Source organism: Curcuma longa, chromosome 15 (genome assembly GCF_044706935.1).
Source record: "Curcuma longa cultivar G26 ecotype Majalengka, Jawa Barat chromosome 15, ITB_CL_G26_1.1, whole genome shotgun sequence".
NCBI lineage: Eukaryota > Viridiplantae > Streptophyta > Magnoliopsida > Zingiberales > Zingiberaceae > Curcuma > Curcuma longa.
Genome location: NC_133875.1, coordinates 3,678,320 through 3,698,228, shown reverse-complemented (window position 1 = coordinate 3,698,228; position 19,909 = coordinate 3,678,320). Strand labels below are relative to the sequence as shown.

The window sequence follows — 19,909 nt, the reverse complement described above, 5'->3', positions numbered from 1 at the left end:
ATGTCATAGATTATACAACATCTACTAAGATGTATCCATGAGATTTTGGTCCTCTGTACCAAGCACAACACTACACTTGCAACCACTTCCAGCTCATCTGAAATCTGCATTTAAGTGGACGGCCCTTCTCATAATGCACTGAAGCGCCATGCACCATCTCATTCAAGACTCTCGCTTCTGTCATATATTTTAGGCCATAACAGTAGTTAAATGCCTTTCACATCCTGTTCTGAGATCAGGATACCAACGGGCCACACGAGTGGCACTGCCGAACACGCCAATCCTTATGATCATTAAGTTAAGATTGCTCTGCAGAAAGGGGCAGAATGCTTTCTTCTCCGCTGGAGAAAGTGATGGGTAAAAGAAATGTATATCTAGAATTAATTAGAGTTAGCATGGCTTTCTTCTCCATGTATATCTCAGCATGAATATCTCTGAAGTGGGCAGAAATAATACAATTAAGAGGTAGGCACTGACCTACGGCCAGTATGTACTCTCACAACTGCCAACTAATATTTGCATGCGTAATAATACACCTATGGCCCATTTTTTGGAATTTCAATTGAATAATTTAATCTTTTTGCTAATTAAACATTATGCAGAATGTTAGCGTCTCACAAGTAACTTTGTTTCTTTCTGATAAAGAAATATACTTCAGTAATATAGTTCGATTATGATTTCATCTTTCTGGAGCTTGGCAGGATTTCATCGAGGTAACTGCTAACTGCTAGTCACCTTGGACATTGTGGAAAAGCTTGTGCGTTTGCTAAAATATTTTGATGAGAAACTATTTCATTCTCTACCATAAAGCAAGGCGTCAACGTGAGTCACACAAAAGAACAGACAATGTGCTTGTGACAGAGATCAGACGGTCCTTACTTTTTTGAAGAATATTATATAGGTGAGCTAGTAGCCAATTTCTTTCTATTATAATATGTTTACTAAATTGTTCTCATATTATCGTTTGTGCCAATTCCCTTCTTGAATAGATTTTAAAGCCTTGCTTGTTTAACTACCTACCTAAAGCAATTGTGGTAGCTTTATCATATTGAAAGATGATTAATAAATTATATATTTAGACATTGATATTTCGGTCGAAGAACTAAGGAGTTGAGATAGACTAAAATAACCTAATCAAAAGTGTTGTGAGAGATTTGAATGTTACTATTAATATAACTCTGAGGAGAGTTTAATGGAGTCATCAGATACTGAATCTATCCCGCTAACTTGAATTGATGATAATGATATATCCATCGCTATAGCCTTATAGTAAGGCATGCCACCTCAAGTAAACTGTATAACACAGTAACACAGTAAGATTAATGTCCATAACACAAGTGGCTCAGAGCATTGGTTGATGCAGACGTCTTCGTGTCCTACAAAACTTATTGATATTAAGTTTAGCCAACCTTTACTCGCCATTTGTTGATGAAATACTAAAATCCAAAATGCTTCACTGTATTTGTATAGTACCGGCACTCTGTAAAGATCAATAACACCACCAATTAGTATATCTTTTGTAGTCTTTAAGCCGACATAGCTCGTCTGACAGTTGCCATCTGTACTGCTTCCTCTAGGTTACCAACTTTGAATGTCCAAAAAGAAAGTAACGTGTCATCATGGATTCCACAGGCAGAGAATTTAATGAGTGGATCCAGGTGTAATATATCATGGTGTCTTAAGCTATGGTTGTAATTAACATCACATCAACACACAGGTGTGCTGTCCCCTTCCTAGTTTAATTTCTCAGCGTCTAAGTTGGGACTTCTTGACAATTCATGAAACAATTGTCTCTTTGTTTCGAGTAGAAGGGAAGCCACCATCGAGGGGCCAGCCTTTCTTTGCTGTCTCGCTCAAGTCTCTTGCAGGAATTTATTTGCTGCTCATAGCTCTCATCAATATCCTTTCCACTTAAAGATTTAAATTTTCATATGTTTATTCGTATATTGTTAAGAGAGTTGTAGTTGGCATTTGAGAAAATAGCATGGATGGAGTACTCCTCCAATACCTACCTAGCTAACCTGGCTTCCTTGGGACAGAATATTTTCATTCAGCATTTGTTTACTTGGAGAGAGAGATGAGAGAAAGCAAGAATATGAGAAAAGTAGTTGAGAGGATTTACAACTGCAATGACTACTTTATCCTTGTTTTTTTTTCGTATAAGACAGGATTAACTCAATGTTGTTATGTTTCTATCATCTTATGCTTCCCAATTTCTTTCAAGTAAATAATGTCTTAAAGTGTTGCATCTTTGTTCTTATTTTAGCAAACATTTTTATGTTCAATATTTCAAAATAGTTTTTAGAACTTGTATATTTCTACCTAGCTACATGCATGTGTCCAACCAACCCAGTGGAAAAATATCTAAACAATATAATAAATTGATTCCTGCCCCTTGTCTAACAAAACAAAAGTAGTGCCAAACCTAAGTTTGGTATGGGAGCCAACAAACACAGAGTTAAGACAGATCTCACGGAGCAGTCTTATCTCTTTATTGATGATCCAGTAGTGGATAAGGCAATATAGGCAGGTTGCTTGTAGTTATAGGGTAGGAATTACTTTTTCACATGCACTCAATCACCATCTCATATCTTTTGCCCCTTCCCTTGGCAACCAAAACACACGAACCCACAACTTTCACATGTTCATCTCTATTGACATGCTCTTTCTTACTGTTGATGGACTATGACGATGCATGCAGCAAGGTGCTACGCTTATTTTATCACAATCTAGTTAATAATAGACGTTCCGATACGAGGGATGGATCAATTCTCATTGAATTTCTTTCTATTAACTTTATCCACGTCAATTGCTATTGGATTTACTTTTCTCAGCCGGGTCAGTTTGTAAGGGATTGGTAGTGGAGGATCTCCTTGGGACGTAGTCGATTCGGTAAGAGATAACATGTATCAAAGGATTCACCGGGAGTTATTCCAGTGAGGTCCCTCTAATGTCTAAATCATCATGGTACCTCAAATAGAATAATAGAAAGATGAACTTAAAGGGTTTCATTGTAACCATCATGTTCCTTCATGCTGGTAACCATTGTGTCCTTTCACATGCCGAGAGGTTGGATTGCTCAGTAGGTCAGTGGGCTGAGAGGTCGAGAGATAGGAAAGTCAAGAACTTAGGAAGTCAGACCAACAGTAAGTCGGTAGGTTGGGAACTCGGGAGGTCAAATTGAGTCAACTTGGACTGACTTGGCCGGTTGGAGACTATTAACTCGTCACCTGGAGTCTATATTGATCAAGTCTGGATCATGCCACACAGCCTCTACGCTGACTGAGTCAATAGACTCTCTGTTGATCAAGTCAAAGACTCACCTTACTTACCTCTGTTTCAATAGAGTTGCCTAAACTATATTCTGAACCTTTCAAGTAGCAATCTTGGATGCTATTATGTTTGTCTCTAATTGGATAAGTTCTGACCTGGCTCATTAATGCATTGCTTTATCACATTTGGCACGAAGGAATAAACTGAAACCATTTAGTAAATGCAATCTGCAGTCTGCTATTCTAGCCATGAAGTTAGTGTCTTACTCACAACTGTAGAGTTAGGACGTTAATTCAGGGCAATTATTTCGGCACCTTTCTGACAACTTTCCTCGATAAAATTGCGTCCTGAGTGCATAAAAATTGATGCCTTAGTATAACCATCTCATAAATCATTTTAATTAGTGAAAAAGGCTGAATGCATATCCTTTTCTAATTTGACAACAATGCAGACCAAACACTTGCAGACAAAAGACATTCTTAGTAGTTAGTTCTGCTCTGAAAACATCATGCTGCCTAAATAGACTCATCTTTGTGATTGATATGATTGAAGACCCATCTCTACTCTTCCACAAGAGAAAAGCTAGAGCAATATCAACTTAAGTTTAGTCGAATCTCAATCTGAAATTCAGTGAGAATCTAGCAACATGGTTGTCTTGTCTTATACCTCTCAAATCATGTATCATAGTGACTAATCTCACTGTTTTTCATACAATTTCAAAACCAAAATAAACTCTGTCAATTTAATTTGAATTCAACATTTCATTTATCAGAAAAAGAAGAAATAATGGTCAAACATAATTATTAATGTAGTCATTACCAAGTCACTAAGAAGTCCCATCAAAGTGAAGATAGAATTGATGATGGCCATTGAGAACTTAAGAATGATTGTTAGTGATTTAAAAATCATGCCATCTATATCTTATCTCTCATTTGACTGTAATGCTTTTTATGTCAAAAAGATTTACTATATATTTTTTTTTGTTGTTTATTTTATTTTAAATACAAATTTTGATTCGAGAATCTAGCTGCTAATATTGGTCCATATACTTTCCTCGGAGCAATAAACGTGCCCATTTATTTAAGTAGCCTGAACTAGAAGTATCATGCATGCAGAGAATCAAACCGAGGCAAGTGCTGGCTTTGGTTTTATTTAATTGGTTCATGCTCGGTTAATGCGAGACAGGGTTCACATGGGTGAACCGGTCCCGGTCTCTCGAGGAATCTCAGCACATGGACCCCTCTCTCCCAATTACATAGATTAGTGCCGTCAATGTGATTGTTGTCGTCTTAGATCGGGTGGTTTAATTAAAAACTAGGTCCGAACCGGGATTAGTTGTAGATTCGGACCGGCAAAGCCCGTAGAGATCATCCAATTCCAACAAGCCGCGGACACGTGTTTTGATCAGAAGTGGGTCGGACGGTGCGGCCCAGCGTATAAGTTCGTCCCATCTCGTTAATTTATGATTATGCGGTCTCTTGGTTTCTTACACGATTAATAAAACCTGGGACAAGCAAGAAGAAGAAGAAGAAGAAGCCGAGGCGTTCTCGTCCCTGTCGAACACCGGAGAAGTGATGGCTAGCGGGTTGCGATTGGAGGAGACGGAGCTCCGCCTGGGGCTGCCGGGAGGCGGCGGCTGCGGAGGAGAAGCAGAGGTGTCGGCGAAGTGTTCTGGGAAGAGAGGCTTCCTGGAGACAATTGATCTGAAGCTGAAGCTTCATACTCCGGTGGAGGGCAAGGAATTAGTGTCCGCTGAGAAAGAAAACAAGGCCACTGATGCTCATGAGAAGCCACCTGCTCCCAAGTACGTAGATTTATGTTCCTAATTTTTAATCTCTATTAATCTTTTGTGAATACTGAATACAAGATTTGCATGTTCTCTTTATCTTAAGTTAACACGAACTCATGAAATTCTAAGCTCTCAGTCTACATGAAATTCTAAGAAATATATGCATGTGCTATGTGATAGTTTGTTATTAAATGGATTTTTTTCTGTTGTACTTGGATCTTAAGGCTCGCTTTGCTAATTTCTTTTAACAAAAATTACTTTCTTCTCTACATCTCAATGGATAAAGTATTGCATGTAAAGCAAATGGGCAAATTATCTTAAGTTTATAGATATAGCTTCCAAGAACAGATGATATTTATATGCATGCACCTAGAATACGTGAACCAAGAACAGATTATATTTATATGGGCATACGAGATACAAAGAAAATACAACAAGACCATTTACAACATCAAAAGCAAACTCAACTAAATTAGCCTCATATTGTTCTCAAACTTCTCCTATGACCTATCACATCAACAACTAGATAGCTGTGATGATAATTTATTTTTCTTCATCAGTCCTAATCATTTTGGATAATACTCTTTCTGAGATTCGTATATATGCTTTGTGTCTAAATCTGACTTTGTAAAAACAATATACTTAGTTGATCATTATAACCTAATCAAGGTATCAACTTTATAAACCAATTATATTTTTTTACTAACATAATTAAATGATCAACAGAGCACAAGTGGTGGGCTGGCCTCCAGTTCGATCCTTCAGGAAGAACATTCTTAACGTGCAGCAACATCCTGAGAGCAAGAACAAGGAAGAACAAAGCGAGAAAACAGTAACTGCTAATTCTGCCGCCGCTTTCGTGAAGGTGAGCATGGACGGCGCTCCTTACCTTCGCAAGGTCGACCTCAAGACCTACAAGAGCTACCAGGATCTCTCCATGGCCTTGCAGAAGATGTTCTCCTCCTTCACCACTTCCGGTAACTATTTATTTCAGTTTTCTTTCACACTTACCATGCAACAGAAAGCTCACCTAGCTACGTCCATATGCATGTACTCTTTTGTATGTCAGTCGAATAATAAATATAAGTGAGACATACCATGTGAGAGGCCGTGCAAGCTGCACCCGTCAAAATAATGGGAAGACGAACATGCTAATTATTAATGGTGGATAATTATCTCATTTTTTTTGGAAGCTTTAGAGTTCATCCACACGGTTATACAGCTCATTCCCTACAACTGACATGATAGTCTGTATCACTATTTTTTTATTCTTCTCTTCATCAAAACGGAACACGTGATGCATCAAGCTTCTCTATGAATATGTAATCAAGTATGGAAATATATATGTGTATCAGGAAATTATGGGTCTGAGCAAGGCATAAGCGTGAGGGATTTCATGAACGTCGACGGCAAGGTAACGGAACTGGTGATCAATGGATCTGAGTTTGTGCCAACTTATGAAGACAAGGATGGGGATTGGATGCTCGTAGGGGACGTTCCTTGGGAGTAAGTTAATTTGTAGATGCTAATTAAGTTTTTTAGACAGATTTATTTTTGATTTAACCAAAATAATTAATCCAGGATGTTTGTTGACTCCTGCAAACGTTTGAGGATAATGAAGGGATCAGAGGCCGTCGGACTTGGTAAGCATACATATTTATCATTTTTATGCTCTAATGAATAGAGAGCTACTATTTAAGTAAGGTCATTAGTTTTATCAAACAGATTAATCAAACTATTGTTCTTCTGCTTCCTAATTACAGCACCGAGGGCCATGGAGAAACGTAAGAACCGAAGCTGAAGCCTGTGGTTCATCAGCAATCAAACATCACATAATTAAGCTTCTGGATTGAAATCAAGTGTACTGTCTTGCATCTCTACTGTGTTTCTATATATATGCATTTGTATTATGTTGGGTTGTATGATTCTTGATATATATATTTCTTTTATTTATTTATTTTGTCGTTTTTTGTATGGACAGTAAACAATGTTACGTTGCTCATCTGTGTTAATTATGAGTTTATAATATACCTCTACACTGATCTATAATTATTATTTTTTATTTTCCTTTTTCGATTTTTCCATTTGGATAAGTAATTTAAGATCACGTCACTTGATCAACTCTTTAACTTGCGATTTTCTTTAGATCTTGAATCTTGTCGTTGCATTTCTTGACCAAACAAGCATCATGCGCGATCTAATTTCCCATTAAAAGAATGATATAAATTTACAGTTGCTGTGAAGAATAAGCTTCAGAATCTGATATATACATCACTGTACAAGACAAGAGATTCACCATGTAACGAGAGTTGCTAATTATCCGGCAAAAGTGGAAGACGAGGAACACTGGAACCCGAATTCCATCCGTGTAGAGAATTAAGATCCATCTCTTGTGCTCGCTCGCTTAAATTCACACCGGGGCTCTTCGCGGTGGAGCTGTTCTTATCGACCTTCGTGGGAAGAATCTGCAGCCTGGAGTTCAGCTCCGTTCCTGATCTCTTTGCAGCTAATTGGTAGCTTTCGACGAGCTCAAGTTGACGAGCAATTATCTCCGAACATCTTGGGAGGAGCTCTACAGGTTCTCCACCAGGAATTACGATGTACTCGATGGCCATTCGAACCTCCTGCAATAGTATCAGTATGCAACTATCAAGCATTACAATCGTGTTCATCTTTCAATTCTCAATCATGCACGTACCTCCAGAGCATCAATTTCCTCCAATGTAGGTTTTCTCTTGGGTGCATCATCTTCCACTTCTATGTCTTTGTCGATAAAGATTGACGGTGCATTTAGTCTGGAGCCAAAACCATTGACCCCTAGGATCATCTTAACTGCCTTCACCATTTGTGTCATTGTACTCTCCTGCAGGCAAGAACAAAGCGCTGTAAGGGCACTGGCAGACTGAGGAAGCAGAACACCAATTGCTTACCTTGATAACAAATACAGGCAGGTGGTGGAATTTTGCGACACTGCGAATCCAAGGATTTTGCTTCATTTCGGAACTTGATGCTAGAATTGCATTTGCTGTTCCAATGTCTTCAGTCACATGAATATCATCCTCATAGCCCATCACAGTTGCTACTTGCAGCAGGTCAGCTTCCAAAATCTTAACAATGAATGGAAATAACATCAATTGATGAAGGACATGTTGAAAACTGGAATGGAAGGCAATTGAATATTAAGGAACCAAGTCTGGTGACTACCTTGTAAGTATAAACACGAACTGGCAAACTCCTTGGTGTATATGAATTACTTCTTGCTTTCTTGTTATATCCAGCATTATCATTTCCATCAAATGATTTCTCTTCATGAAACTCCTGTGGAACCGGAGAAGAGTTGCTCAATTCACCTTTTGGATCGATCTTACGTGTTTCAAAGGGAGGAGATTTCCCTGTATTCACAAAAGAATGACAAAGACAATGAAATATTTTCTGAAACAGGAAGAGGAACAAAATTATATATATAACCTGCTAGAATGGCATCAACTGTAGCTTCTAGTTTGTGATGAACTCTGCACTCAGTTTTTGATATCATCTCAACAGCACAAGTAAATGTAGGTGGTCCTTTTCTTTCAAGTATTGTCTTTTGCACTTTCCTTTTTCTAGCTTCCTCATCACCAAGTGTAACACTCTACATCAGAACAAGTTCAAAGTAAGAAGATCTATCTATTATTTCAGTTACTAAGATCTATTCTGCCAAGGAGTTAAAGCATTACCTCTATCCCACCAACAAGTGCCTGGAGGCAGGGATTCTTAATTATGCTCTCAATTGTTACCCCGTGAGCTGTTCCAACAAGCTGAACTCCTCTTTGAGCTATAGTACTTGCTGCCATAGCTTCGAGTTCTGTTCCAATTTCATCAATTATGATCACCTCTGGCATATGATTCTCAACTGCTTCAATCATGACCTACAACATAAACTAGTTTCTGAAATGGTGAAGAACTCCATAAGAGAGGCAAAGTGACAGATGGTGCTCTTACATTGTGCTGCATGCTAACGTTTGGAACTTGCATTCTCCTTGCCCGACCAATTCCTGAATGAGGTACATCTCCATCACCTCCGATTTCATTGGATGTGTCTACTATGACCACTCGTTTCATCTTTTCATCTGCCAAAACTCTAGCGATTTCTCTGCGTGATGAAGAACATGGCTGAAGACAACATAAAGAATGCTAAGCAAGGTTGGACGAATGGATGAGTTACCTGATCAACGTAGTCTTCCCAGCTCCAGGAGGGCCGATCACCAAGATGGAACCTCCATCTTCAACTAAATCACGGATCATCTCCGCGCTGCCGGCGATAGCCCGGCCAACTCTACAGGTGAGGCCGATGATTTGCATCTTCCGGTTTCTAATGGCGCTAATGCGGTGCAGGGAGCGGTCGATGCCGGATCGGTTGTCATCGGAAAAGCCACCCACCTGTAAACTAAATTCTCAGTATAATCAAAGAAGATCAAGGGATTGAGATCGGAGTTACCTTAGAAATGGCTTGGCGAAGGTCTTCGACGCCAACGGGGTGTTCGGACATGATCCAATCGCCGGACGGGAACCGCGCGATGGGCTTCCTCCCCAAATCCATGACCACCTCGATGAGCTGCTGGACCTCCTCGTGCCGCGCGAGATCTCGCCTCATCCTAGGCGAGACCAGCTCCAGGAACAACTCCAGCCCGTCGCGAACCGCGGGAGCCGAGGGGGAAGCGCCCTCGTCGGGTCGAGGCCTCATCGAGGCGGAACCGCGGTCGCTCCATAGGGAGCAGCGATCGGCGGCGGGGCGGCGGACGGAGGGGGCGACGGCCCTGCGCCGGCCGGAGGAGCGGCGGGAGGCGGAGGACGAGCAGACGATAAGGCCGGAGTAGCGCGGCTGCGTCCGGAGCCCGTGGAGGGCGTTCGCTGGAGCCAAAGCTTTCAACATCCTTCTCGGCGCCCGAAGTGGGCGGCCGATCGCCGACGGGCCTTTATAGTTCGGCTGGGAATTTCGTCGAACGGGTGGAGTGCGGAAGGAGGAGGGCGAGGGAGGCACGGAACGGGCAACCGTTTGCAGCCACGGATCGCCCGCGAGCGGGCGAGCGCCACACGTCTAAGAACCGGGTGGGAAAGTCCTGTCTCACTGTGAACAGGCAACAGGAATTCCCACCCCCTTGGTGCCCATCGCGGGGGTGCGTGGTCAAACATTCGATTACAAATTCCCAGTTGCGTGTCTCGTAGGATACGCGGGATGGAATGACTGGGCCGCTCTCGACGATGACAATTCAAGCTTTGCAAGAGATTCTTCACCGGCCTTCCACGAAGCTTATACTTCTTTACACAAATTTTAAAAAATCTAATGATGACAAAAAGAATATTTAATTAGAGTTTTATAATCAGGGTTAAACAAGCTGTTCTTGAGTTTGTTCGATTAAGGTTAATTTTAAATTTAAAAATATTGTTAAGTTGAATTTGAATTTAATAATATTTAATTTGTGAGTGCGATAGAAGTGTTCGGATGCCTAGATAACTTTTGAATGCTCAAAATAAAAAAATATTATTTTATTATTATTTTTTATCTATAATTAAATTATTTAATATTTTTCTTTGATGATGAAAATAAAAAGAAAAGATAAATAAGAGAATTTTGACTTTTATTTGGAATGAAACGAGTTAAAAAGGAAAAGAGAAAAGAATGGTATATTTTACTTTTATATGTTCATGAATTGCTATAATTTTTTATATTTGAAACGTAAGGAAGGAAAAAAGAATTCAAAAATATTTTATTTTAATTTTATTTCTATTTTAAAATATTAATTTTTAAATTAATTCATCTATTTAAGTATTTCATCGTTCCTTATATAACATGCGTCGTTACCATTTAATGTCCAATCGTTTGTACTCTACAACATCGATGTTGGCCCTTGTCCTAAATCTCTTTGAGGACAAAATTTAAGAGGACAGAGATAGATAATCTTAATCTTCTTCTTTTCCTCTAAAATTATGGACTTATTCAACAAGCATGCGTTGTCTATTTTAAAACCTTACATATCCTAACTTCTATATGTAATACCGATAGAATTTTATAATTTTTCATCCGTTCTCTACCTGAGTTGTCTTTTTTAAAAGTTAGAATATTTTTATAAATTTATATATTTAATCTTCATTTCTCTTCTTTTCCTTCCAAGCAAAACAACACATATTACGCTAATAAACCTTCCATTCCTTTCAAACAAAGAAAATATAAATACTTCTTCTCCCTTTCTCTTCCTTCCCTTTCATTTTCTTCTCGATAATGAGCCTTTTCTCACTCGATCCAAACAGAACGTTACGGTTTAGGAGTTGAGTTATAATATTAACTATAAAAGAATTTTTACAATGAAAAAAATTTAGATGCTCACGGAATAGATTTCCACACTCTTTACTGTGCATATTATGTGCACAACTAAATTATATATATATATATAACTCGAATTAAACTTGTATAATTTTTAAATAAGTTATTTTTAAATCGAATTTGAGTCATTCATAAAATTTAATTTTATTAGCAAATGAATCAAGCTCAAACCTCTCTTACTGTTCCACTCGGTTCGGTTCAATTGCACCGGCACACACTTTTGTTTGGTAGATTGATCTTCCAAAATTTACCACCATTAAAAGCTCCTACTTCAGCAGCAGACCAACAGCTCTGCTCTGTTCTTACTGCTTTGCTGTCCTTTGTCTTCTTCCATCCTCTCCTCTTTGAACGGTCCTTTTTCCTCCTAGTTTTCACTCAAAATGTACCCTTTTCATCTCTTTCCCCCTCTTCTTCTTAAATCATTGCAGAAGGAAAACACAGTCCTCTTCCTTCGCTCTCTATCAGAGGTTTGTTTCTCTCTCTTTTTTTCTGTTTATTTTTGAGTTTAGCGGCCTCAAAATCATTTTCTACTTCAATTTGGTAATGAATTTGTTCCTGCAAGCCCAAAGAAGAACAATTCTGATGATTTCAAACACTTTTGAACTGATCACGAACACTTTATTTCAATAGCAGTTGGCAATTTCTCGATAACTTGACTCTTTCTGAAGCTCATGCTGTGCAGCAAAATGCAGATGCTGTTGGCAGAATGGAAGAGCAATATACTGTTAATTCTACTTCTTTTCTCCAGTGGTTCAGGTACATTCTTCCTTTCAAATCTCGTACTCGCATTTGGAGGAATTTGAGGAATTAATAAACCATTTGTGCAGATCTTGCAGCTTCATATATTGGAATCAACATTGGAACTCAGATGTCCAACCTTCCACCAGCAGCTGACATAGTCTCCATCTTGAGAACTCAGCAGATAAAGCATGTTCGTCTGTTTGATGCTGATCACCGGATGCTCCATGCCTTGGCGAACACTGGAATAGAAGTCGTAGTCGGCGTTCCTAACGACCAGCTGCTGCAGATAGGAAATTCTCAATCACAAGCAGCTGATTGGATCAACAGAAATGTTGCTCCTTTTGTCCCCGCAACCAGCATCACTTACATTGCCGTCGGCGATGAGATCTTGACGACGTTTTCCAATGCCGCAGGAGTACTCGTCCCCGCAATGCAGTTCCTCCATTCTGCGCTTTTGGCTGCGAATCTTAACTTTCAGATTAAGATCTCCAGCCCTCAGTCCATGGACATGATCCCCAAACACTTTCCTCCATCAGCAGCCAGCTTCAACTCATCATGGAACTCTGTGATGGAGCAGTTGCTTCGGTTCTTGAAGATCACCGGAGCTTCCTTCATGCTGAATGCGCAGCCGTATTACGGTTATACTGAAGGAGGAGGTGTTTTCCCCTTGGAGTATGCTCTTTTCCAACCACTGAAACAAAGCAGCCAGATGGTCGACCCTGATACAGATCTTCACTATCTGAACATGTTCGATGCAATGGTCGATGCTGCTTATTACTCGATGCAATCCCTCAACTTCTCTGGCATTTCTGTGATGGTTACATCGTCTGGGTGGCCGTCACTTGGAGGAGCAGCCGAGCCAGATGCTAACATTGACAATGCTTTGGCCTACAACAGCATTCTTATTCGGCGCGCGCTCAATGGATCGGGCACACCGAGTCGACCGAACTCATCTGTTAGCATATACTTGCATGAATTGTTCAGTGAGGACCTCCGACCAGGGCCTGTTTCTGCGAAAAACTGGGGGGTTTTTGCTTCCAATGGGACTGCACTGTACCATTTGAACTTCGGCCATCTAGTGGAGTCTGGTTCAAATTCAACAGGTTTGGTGGGAATTTTTTGTGTGGCGAATTCTCGTGCCGATTCCGGTGATCTGAAGAAAGGGTTGGATTGGGCTTGCGGCCCGGGTTCGGCAAACTGCACCGCTATTCAACCGGGACAACCATGTTACCAAGCCAACAATCTTGAAGCCCTTGCTTCCTATGCCTACAATGATTACTACCATAGAACTCAGGCAAAGGGTGGTACCTGTAGCTTTGGTAACACAGCCATGGTCACCACTACTGATCCCAGTAAGCTTTCCTGTCTGATTAAAATGAATGCAAATACAAGTATTCATCATTTAGAGATTAGTTTAAATGACTAATAATTCGATCATTGTCATTAATCCAATTCTTACCAGGCCATGGCTCATGTATCTTTGCTGGAAGGTGAGCAATTGGAAACATTACCTTGGACTGCAAAAAAAGGTTAAAGTGCTGTTCTAGTTTCTTTCTGAAGACTGTTTGTTGGATCGTGATTGCAGGTCAGGCTCAAGCTCCAGCGCAACCAGTGGTTCAACGACCGGTTCGGCCTTTGTACCTGTCGATGCCTCGAGTCAGGCTTCAAAACTGCAGGATGTGTTGCCCACCATTCTTGTAGTTGCAACTTTGCTGCATTTCCTTTTTGTTTACATGTAAACCATATCTGCTATCCCTATTGCTTTTGCTTCCTGTTTTTGATTTTCTGATTATTGATTCAACTGGTGATTTCTTCCAATGCCAACCACTTCACCTGAATGCTATCTTTTGAATATCAACCTCACAAATATATCTTGAGAAACTGATGCTTTCATTCAGAGTGTAAGTAGGCAATAGGGATGGCTCTGTGCAGGAATTTAAACACCATCAGCTGAATTTGGATCAGATTGGTCGGCTCGTGTAGTTAACTAGACAGTCAAATTTAAACCTATCTGGTTAGATCAATAATCTCAATTGATAATCGCACAATCATATAAATTGTTCACAACTATCTCATTCAAATATGTAAAAGAACGTAGTATTAGCACTACAGAATTGCGTTCAGGATACAAACATATGATAACCATAGACGAGAATGCGAAATCCTACAACCGTCAACTTCTGTGAAAAGCTATTCGAATCAGCTATAGTAGAAGGGTTGATGATATTATATATTAGCATTTGAAGCCATGACATACAGACAGAATTATGATAAGTATGTAAGCAGCTGTTTCTTGATTAAAAGTAGCAGCATACCTGGGAGCGACGGTTCTCAGTCTTATCGACGAGCAACTCAATTTTCTCACCATGATCAAGCACCAATAACACGACGAATGTCCTCAAGCAGTGAAAGTCAACAAGCTAAGAATGAATTAAAATAACATTGCAAGCACAAAGTACCTTCTCAATGTTTTCCATCATAGCTCCTTTGACTTCCGAAACCTGAGCTTTCACCTTTGTGAGTTTGCTGATCTCTATAAGGTGATCTACGCGGTACTGCATGTGCTCTTTCAACTTGGACCTGATGAGTTAGAAAAATGTTCCCATGATCATCGTGGTTAGACAAAAGCTGAACGACTAGAATCTGAGTGATCATTGAAAACATTACCCGAATTCACAGGTAAGGCTATTGTCTACAGCAGTTGCAGCTTTCCCTCCATATCTTTTCCTGAAGTCCTCCTTCACCCTTTCCAGAAAGGCAATGGGAATTTGCCTCCCTACTGATTCAACGGCAACCACACAGTATGCTACAAAATGCAGAGTGCACTTCAGTTTAGCTCTGGTTTCATAGGTCAATTATACAGATAAGAAAAATGAAATCAGAAAAGAATTGAGACAGCAGATCATGAATGAGTATTGAAGTACCAGGACCTAGCAGAAAAACAAAATGGTTCAACAGACCAGCTTCTATGAGCCTAATTTGACATGCCGCATTCATCAGGTTTCATAAAAAGGTACAAAGTTTCACATAGCAAACAATATCTCTCATCATATACTGTGAACTAAAATGAAAGCCTACAAACATGTCCTGTATCTGTGTCTATACCGCAGTTTATTATAAAGCACTACACCCAAACGTCAACCATATATTTATATCATGGTTAGGCAAGGTAGTTAATGCAAAAACGAAGCTTTAGGTACGAGCAGACAGGCAAACGCCAACCATTTACTTAAACCATGTTTAGACAAGGTAGTTTTCTGCATCAGTAGTATATACATCTACACTGATACTTAACATTCAAGGAGATAGTTAACGAAATACAAATCGCCAATTATATATGTTAAAGTTGAGATAAATCAGAATATACTTACATTGTTCACACTCAGGCATGGACAGGGTTGGGAACAAGGCCAAGATGTGCACCTGGCCTCAGATTGAACACCATGTCACACTCAACTAATTCACCAGCTTTTAGAAAGTGTATACATACGATATGTGATCAGGTTAATGTAGAATGCATATACAAATGCACATTCAATATATATATTCAAAAGAAATTACAATTAGTAACTGGTTAAATTGGGATAATAATGTATACCACATGTGTCATGAACTATGAGTTTACACCTACTATATAATGAAAACATGAAATAACTAAACTTTCTAAAGGATCCATATTTCCACAAAAATCATTATTTCATGGAGTGGCGGATTCCACCTTTTGCTGAAGTGCATGTTAACAAACCAACGAACCATATAAAAGAATTTACATGCCATCGTAAGCAAAGCTAATTTGATTGTCGATGCAGATTCCTTATTGCTTGATTTATAAATTATCTACTGATTTTCTCTTCATTTTGTTTACTGTTTGCCAGTGTTTATATATTGATCACAGGATTAAAAAATTCTAACAATTCCATTGAACTTGGTAAATTCCTACTAATCCAAATAGATTGAAATAGAACAAAGCTCGATCCATCTAAAAATGATTGGGAAGAGACAGTGCCTCAATATGACTACTCATTTGCTAGAAAAATCGCTCCTTGCTTGTTGATGATGAGCCACAAAGAACAACGAACTAACAAGAGTATAATTGCTGAATATAGCCAAAGCAAGAAGGAATGGAGAGAAAGCACAAAAGATCGGGACCAGGGGGCGTACTGTATCCGTCCTCGACGAGGTAATTGAAGGTATGGCCGTCGCAGTTGTAGGCGAACTTGTTATTACTGGAAGGGAGTTTCTGCAAGCACTGGGAGGCGATGCTGTTGAAGTTGCCAGTGAACTCCGTGTACTCCGCCAGGACTATCGTTCCGCGCGCCACGAAGCTGTAGATCAACGACTGCTGCCCCATCCCACCACCTCAGCAGCACACCCTAACCCTAGACGGTGGATGGGAGGAGATCGGGAGGAGAAATTCGGGGACGAAAAGCGCGTCTAATTTGAAACGTGGAGTAATTTGGTGAAATAAAAGGGGCTAACTGAAAACTCTCAGAATTATCTGGTTTAAAACGAAAATCAAACTCCCCGGTTCGGGTCCGTAAGTTCGGTCTTCCGGTCTGCAGCCTCTCCGTCGAAGGCGTCGCGTCGAGGAGCAGAAAAGGGTACCTGCTCGCCGCCGGCGACTGGAAGGAATCGCCTGCGGCGAACCCTCTGGAGAGAGAATGAGAGGGAGGAGATGCTTCCGGAGTGTGGGAGGAAAGGAGGGCATAGTCGGCATCCACCGCAAGTACGCCGCCGTGCTCCTTTCATTTTCATTCCATCGCAATGATATTTTTTTTTTATTACTCCGACCCCATGGATGTCATCGTCAAGCAATCTAGGGTTCACCAACAAAATCCTGTAGCTTCATGAGGTGAGTTCATGTCACCTCCTCATATACTGCAAACTGGGTGTTCTTTCTCTATCCATGAAAGTCGCAGAGGGGGAAAGTTGTCGAGTACATTATTTGTGTTTAAAGATTGAATTATTGACATTAATTTGCCCAATAATTGAACTGGCCACCTTTTGATAAAGACAACAGAAAGGTTTTGATTGGCATTTCGGAGCTACTTTGTATCGATCAATCTACTTGTAGAAGGTGAGATGAATTCTAATTAATGATTTGGTGAATTACCAATTATATTATAAGATCTTACTCATTTGAGACATCCGAATCTCGTTTTAACTCCTGAATCTTTTTTTATAAATATAGTTTGATAAATTGGTTATAAAAAGTTTTTTTGTTGGCTGTTTTCTTCTTCTCTCTTCTCATTGCCTATCGTTTTCAACTGAAAATGACTTGCTGTCTTCTTTCAATCTCTTCCCTTCTCTCTTCTTTGCCTCAACCTTGGCTCTTCTCGCCATTCAATCCTCTGTAACTGTTCTCTAACTGTTGTCACGAGGACATGGAAGGAAGGGGGAGAAAGCGTAATAATTTTGAAGAAATACATAGTGGAGGAAGAAGAAGATAGAGAAAGAGTTCATGGAGAAGGGATAGCAGAAGAGAAAGAAAAAGAAGAAAAGGGATTCAATGGAGAGGGCATAAAGGAGTAGGAAGAAAAAGAAAGAAAAGAAGAAGAAAGGGGATAAAGTATGAGGAAGTTGATAGAAGTGGAGGAAGAATTCACGAAGAAGAGAAATAAGATGATAGCAGTTCATGAAGATTAAGCAAAGTATGAATTTCCCATTGTAGTAATAATATAGGTTAGGAATCAGAATGATTTAAGTTTGTGTAGGTAATTCAGTAAATAACAAATAGTTCAATGTTTCCTGAGTGGTTAAAGAGAGGTTAAGAGCTAATAGAAACATTCAGACGAAAAAAATGACATAAAGTATCTATTCAAAGGATATAATGAGATTCAGTTCTGTCTGGTGTCGATAATTTGTACTTTTACTCATGGAATGTTAACATGAAACATATCGCAGTGACAACTCACAGGCTATTTGAGTTCATTACAGAAGTTGCTGATGGTTTATCACTGCGAAATAAAAGCAAGTTTCAGCAAGGTTGATTGGCATTGTATTGTCAATATTCTTATCAAAATACCCTTGACAGCGCAATTCAGAAACTTAAAACCATAAAATACCATCAGTCATATAATATCTTTAGTTATCTAAGAAGGATAGTCTATTAAGGCAGCTGCTATGGAGTTCATCTAATATATATATTGTTTGATTGTTTCAGGTAAACTGTCAAATATTTTCAGTATCATCTAGATGATTAAGAGACAAAAATACATTAGGAAGTGTATTTTATCATGAGCCTATGCTAAATGATTTGGTGGCTGACAATGGTTTCGTGTAGATGGAGTTAGAATAGACAGAATCCGAGTCATTCAACACACAAAAAATGGAAAGTGTAAAAGAACACTAATCAATACATGCTTTACTGTCAAGTAGTGATTCTGTACTAGTCAGCTATTTTATCTCAACAACATTATTGATGATGTGATCATTGTGATAAGTTACTAATTCCATCTGTTTGAATCCCTTTCTTTGGATTTCAATGCTTGCGTGTTTAACTTCCTTCAGAATTCTAGATTAGCAATTTTTCTATTTGGACGGGAGTCAAGTTGTAATTGTGCACTGCCTTCTTATTACTACTGTTCTTGTCATTTTAGCTGGTGTGGCTCAATCAGAACTTGTTCTGTCAGCATCAGGCAAGAAGAAACAAATAGATGGCTATATAGAAACAGAAACGTGCAGTTTTCTTAAACAACCATTTGGAGAAGCACTCTGAGCTCAGACATCAAGCAGTGACAGGAGCACAATGACAAGTAAGTCTCTGCTACCCTACAACTAACCATAATAGACTTGCCACCAATCGAGAAAACAACAAGAAACATGGATCTCCTACTGCACCCTGTTCTAATGTAATTTTTTTCAGTCTATATTTTTCTTCATTCTTTGTGTATTTACAAAGTGTTTTCTTTCATTCTTGCTTCTGCAAGCAAGAACTAGAACCAGAGGAGTAGCTTCTCTCACACTCTCACCATTACAAACTCCTGTCTCAAATGGAGATCTGTGACTGTTTTCTGTACATGGAAAGTTATAAAAACTGCACCTTTCTCTGGTCTTCATCCATGGTTAGGCCAACTGGAGTTGCCTCAACGCTTCAAACGCGGATGAGACGTGTGTGACTCCATGAGGATCGACCACATAACCTGCACATCCTCGCATTGGCACGACTTCACATCCTCATAGAGGATATAAATCCCTCTCTCTGTCAAGGAAACCCATTAGCATTGAGTGAAGGAAGAAACTACACCAACTCACCAAGAATGAAACTAGGATTGAAATGGTGCATACTCTTTCTGTGAGCAGAGTGGAGGCGAAACCAGAGCCTCTTGAAGGGGGAGTAGAGGGACTGAAGCCATCCCATGGGAGGAGGTGGAGGGAGCTCAGAGCTGCACTAAGAACACTGCTCCATTATCTGTGGTAGGAGGGATTGAAGGTGGAGAGTTAAGTAGTAGGCTTGGTTTGCTTTTGGCAGGGGTGAAGTCTCTTTCACTTTCTCATGCCCTTCCAAAAGATTTGATTCTATAAAAGAAAAAACATTAATTGAATTAGATATTGGCTGGGTACCAAGTCCCCTTCCAACTCCCACTCTTCTCTTCCAAGCTCCCTCTGCCCCACTGCATTAGGCAAGCTATTTCTTGCTTTGCCATGGCACAAATCACACATGGTCTTAATTTTGGATTTCTTTTGAGTCAAGATAAGAGGAAATATAGAGTTTCTTACAGCATTGGGGATTGACTTGTTAGCCT

At 39.7% G+C, this 19,909-nt stretch overlaps 4 protein-coding genes across 4 annotated transcripts; 2 read left to right on the top strand and 2 right to left on the bottom strand.

The window, feature by feature from the left end:
- The first annotated feature begins 4,756 nt into the window (after positions 1-4,756).
- LOC141845862 (auxin-responsive protein IAA16-like) lies at positions 4,757-7,092 on the top strand. The gene is made up of 5 exons (XM_074733863.1): positions 4,757-5,077; positions 5,789-6,039; positions 6,418-6,568; positions 6,644-6,705; positions 6,826-7,092. The coding sequence occupies exons 1-5, from the start codon at positions 4,848-4,850 to the stop codon at positions 6,861-6,863; spliced, it is 732 nt and encodes a 243-aa protein (XP_074589964.1). The 5' UTR covers positions 4,757-4,847; the 3' UTR covers positions 6,864-7,092.
- A 162-nt stretch (positions 7,093-7,254) lies between these two features.
- LOC141845859 (protein SEEDLING PLASTID DEVELOPMENT 1-like) lies at positions 7,255-10,090 on the bottom strand. Its single transcript, XM_074733860.1, has 9 exons — positions 9,540-10,090; positions 9,267-9,481; positions 9,044-9,194; positions 8,779-8,970; positions 8,531-8,693; positions 8,267-8,454; positions 7,993-8,169; positions 7,761-7,925; positions 7,255-7,686 (listed from the first exon to the last, which is right to left on the bottom strand). The coding sequence occupies exons 1-9, from the start codon at positions 9,972-9,974 to the stop codon at positions 7,375-7,377; spliced, it is 1,998 nt and encodes a 665-aa protein (XP_074589961.1). The 5' UTR covers positions 9,975-10,090; the 3' UTR covers positions 7,255-7,374.
- A 1,852-nt stretch (positions 10,091-11,942) lies between these two features.
- LOC141845861 (glucan endo-1,3-beta-glucosidase 4-like) lies at positions 11,943-14,347 on the top strand. Its single transcript, XM_074733862.1, has 4 exons — positions 11,943-12,179; positions 12,251-13,516; positions 13,627-13,654; positions 13,750-14,347. Exons 1-4 carry the CDS (start codon positions 12,095-12,097, stop codon positions 13,901-13,903), a joined length of 1,533 nt encoding a protein of 510 aa, XP_074589963.1. The 5' UTR covers positions 11,943-12,094; the 3' UTR covers positions 13,904-14,347.
- Positions 14,348-14,584: 237 nt separating this feature from the next.
- On the bottom strand, positions 14,585-16,682 carry LOC141846540 (vesicle-associated membrane protein 721-like). The gene is made up of 3 exons (XM_074734581.1): positions 16,326-16,682; positions 14,832-14,970; positions 14,585-14,744 (listed from the first exon to the last, which is right to left on the bottom strand). The coding sequence occupies exons 1-3, from the start codon at positions 16,513-16,515 to the stop codon at positions 14,585-14,587; spliced, it is 489 nt and encodes a 162-aa protein (XP_074590682.1). The 5' UTR covers positions 16,516-16,682.
- Between the last annotated feature and the right edge of the window lie 3,227 nt (positions 16,683-19,909).